This window comes from Notothenia coriiceps, unplaced genomic scaffold (genome assembly GCF_000735185.1).
Source record: "Notothenia coriiceps isolate Sejong01 unplaced genomic scaffold, NC01 NC01_scaffold00001535, whole genome shotgun sequence".
Classification (NCBI taxonomy): Eukaryota; Metazoa; Chordata; class Actinopteri; order Perciformes; family Nototheniidae; genus Notothenia; species Notothenia coriiceps.
The window spans coordinates 1-2,492 of NW_011334236.1; the positions used below are offsets into that span (position 1 = coordinate 1).

At 45.1% G+C, this 2,492-nt stretch overlaps 1 protein-coding gene across 1 annotated transcript; it reads left to right on the forward strand.

Moving 5' to 3' along the window:
* Positions 1-94: 94 nt before the first annotated feature.
* Positions 95-1,469, forward strand: LOC104962707 (tyrosine-protein kinase transmembrane receptor ROR2-like; the record flags this gene model as incomplete). The annotated part of the gene is made up of 2 exons (XM_010791180.1): positions 95-349; positions 1,246-1,469. Coding segments are annotated over 2 exons (479 nt in total), but the record flags the coding sequence as incomplete, so codon positions are not given.
* Between the last annotated feature and the right edge of the window lie 1,023 nt (positions 1,470-2,492).

The following is a 2,492-nucleotide window of genomic DNA, read 5'->3' on the forward strand; positions in this document are numbered from 1 at the left end:
CGATTTTTAAAAATAATATTCGATTATGGAGACTGTAGCGAATATTCGAATAATCGAATAATCACTAGCATCCCTACTTAATACCCCCTGTCAGATAACCCCACAGACCACAGCTGCTATAACGGCAGTGGAGACGAGTACAGAGGCACGGTCAGCGTCACGAAGTCGGGTCATCACTGCCAGCCGTGGAGCGCTCAGTACCCTCACAGCCACCACCTCTCCCAGGAGCACCCTGAACTCTGGGGGAGTCACAACTTCTGCCGTAACCCGGGGGGGGGCATGCAGGCGCCGTGGTGCTTCACCCTGGACCCCCAGGTCAGGGTGGACCTGTGCGACATCGAGCCCTGCAGTAAGTGTGATGCATGAAATAAGATAAGATGGACCTCTATTGATCTCCATAGGGAAATTCAGGTGTTTCACACAGATAATGAAAGCAAAATAAGAAAAAATATGTATAATATACTCATAGTTACTTAACATTATCAGGTTGTTTTAAATTAAGGAACATTTTGATGAAGAATACTGTCCTAATAAAGGACAAAAACAGTGAAAATGATTGGTTCAGTGTTGACATACCAACTCGTTTTTGTTCAGTAGGCCACATGTGTGCCTCTCTCATTTAAGTGTCATATGGCAACCATTCAGTGTATTGTTGCAATAGGATAGAAAGCCAAGTTTCAGAGATTAAGCTCTTATTTACATGTATTAACTTTAACGTGTCAGTCTCGTGTCTAAATGAGCACCTGAGTTACTTTTACCTAACAGTCACTGCAGCAACTGACCGTAAACATTTCTGACCAATGAGAGTAGACTGTAGATGTCCCTCAGGTACAGGCACACCAAGTATCATACAAGCATCACTGTAGTAGCGAAAATCGTAAAGAAATAAAACAGAAGATGAACTAAAAACAAAATCAAACCAATCTTACGCAGGGGAAATAATCCAAGTTCAGCCAAGAATAACCTTTCTGTAAATGTATTTCCATGATCCAACAATCCAACATAGTGTATAAAGAACATTGAACGATTTCCCTTTTCTTGTCCTACAGCCTTACCTATAGTAACACCAGGTGCCCAAAACTACATAAAAAATAAAAGCATAAACAATTACTTATAATAAACATTGATACATTTAATATGAACAAAATCAGCAAGAAAATAAATGTGACCATTGCGTAACATAAATCAATATATAGCTCCAACAATCACACATCAGAGAACCCTCTATTGTCCTCCTTTCTGCAGATTCTCCGGAGAGCCCCAGGAAGGAGATCTTGTTTATTCTCATCCCTGCCATCGCCATCCCATTGGTCATCGCTTGCCTCTTCTTTCTGGTTTGTTTGTGTCGCAATAAACAAAAGGAATCAACGGACACTCTCCTCCGCGGCCAGCTGAGCGGATCACCGAGTCCCGACATGGAGCTTTCCCAGCTCGCTCAGCAGAAACACCAGGTAACACACAGCAGATGATCATGGGGGGAACCTCATGCATTCTTTCTGATGTACGGATGTTCTCAGTTCTGACGTGAGCACTGTGCAATGTTTGGATGTCTGATAACGTCATTTTGATATTACCATAAAGGTCTCCGATCATGCAAAATGCACTTTTTGATGTCTTTTATACATCAATATGTGTCCCCGGTATGTCAGGGAACTCACGCAGTGTCAGACAACAAAACCCTCTCTCTTTTCCTCCGTACCCAAATCTCTTAAAACGGGGGTACAACGGAGCTGATCCAGATTTGCTTCCGATATGAAGTTTTATCGGAAATGTGGACCCACGGCAGAGCCCTGCATCGGGTCGGGTACCCGACGAGTGACCCGCAAAAAAAGTGATTCGCGAGTGGTATTTTTTCAAACGCTTTTTTCCGGGTTCGGTTCTGGGTAAAACAAAGATGATGCGGGTCGGGTCGCGGGTGTTGCATAATAAATATATTATAATAATAATAATTTAGTTTAATGTTTAAATCCCCAGACCTCTCCCTCGCGGGACCGCGCATAATCATAACCTCTGCAGCGCATCAATTTGCTGCTGAGCGCGCCACATTCGAAATGGCTGAGGTGAAGCTCTCTAGCGGAGAATACAGCATTTTCAATAACACTACCTCAAGAGCGAAATCCAACTTCTGGGAGGCTTTTGGTGTCATGGAGAAAATAACCAACATCCCACGCTTTTTGAGACAAATATCCAACTGCGTGTGTTAATAATTGCACGTTTTCACTGCTCATATATGCGGGTTCGGGTCGGGTTGCGGATCTTGTGCCGGCGGGTCGGGTCGGGTTGCGGAACTAATTGGCAATATGTGCGGGTAGCGGGGCGGGTTCGGTATTGCACGTCGCGGGTGCGGGGCGGGAGCGGGTCTTGAAAATCAGACCCGTGCAGGACTCTGCTCCTAGCTACGGTATTTAGCGTCTACAGCACCTCCGCTTTTAGGGTTGACGTAGACCCAAACGTCGCCCGGAGGTCCCCTGGTGTTGTTGCGGGAGCTGCTG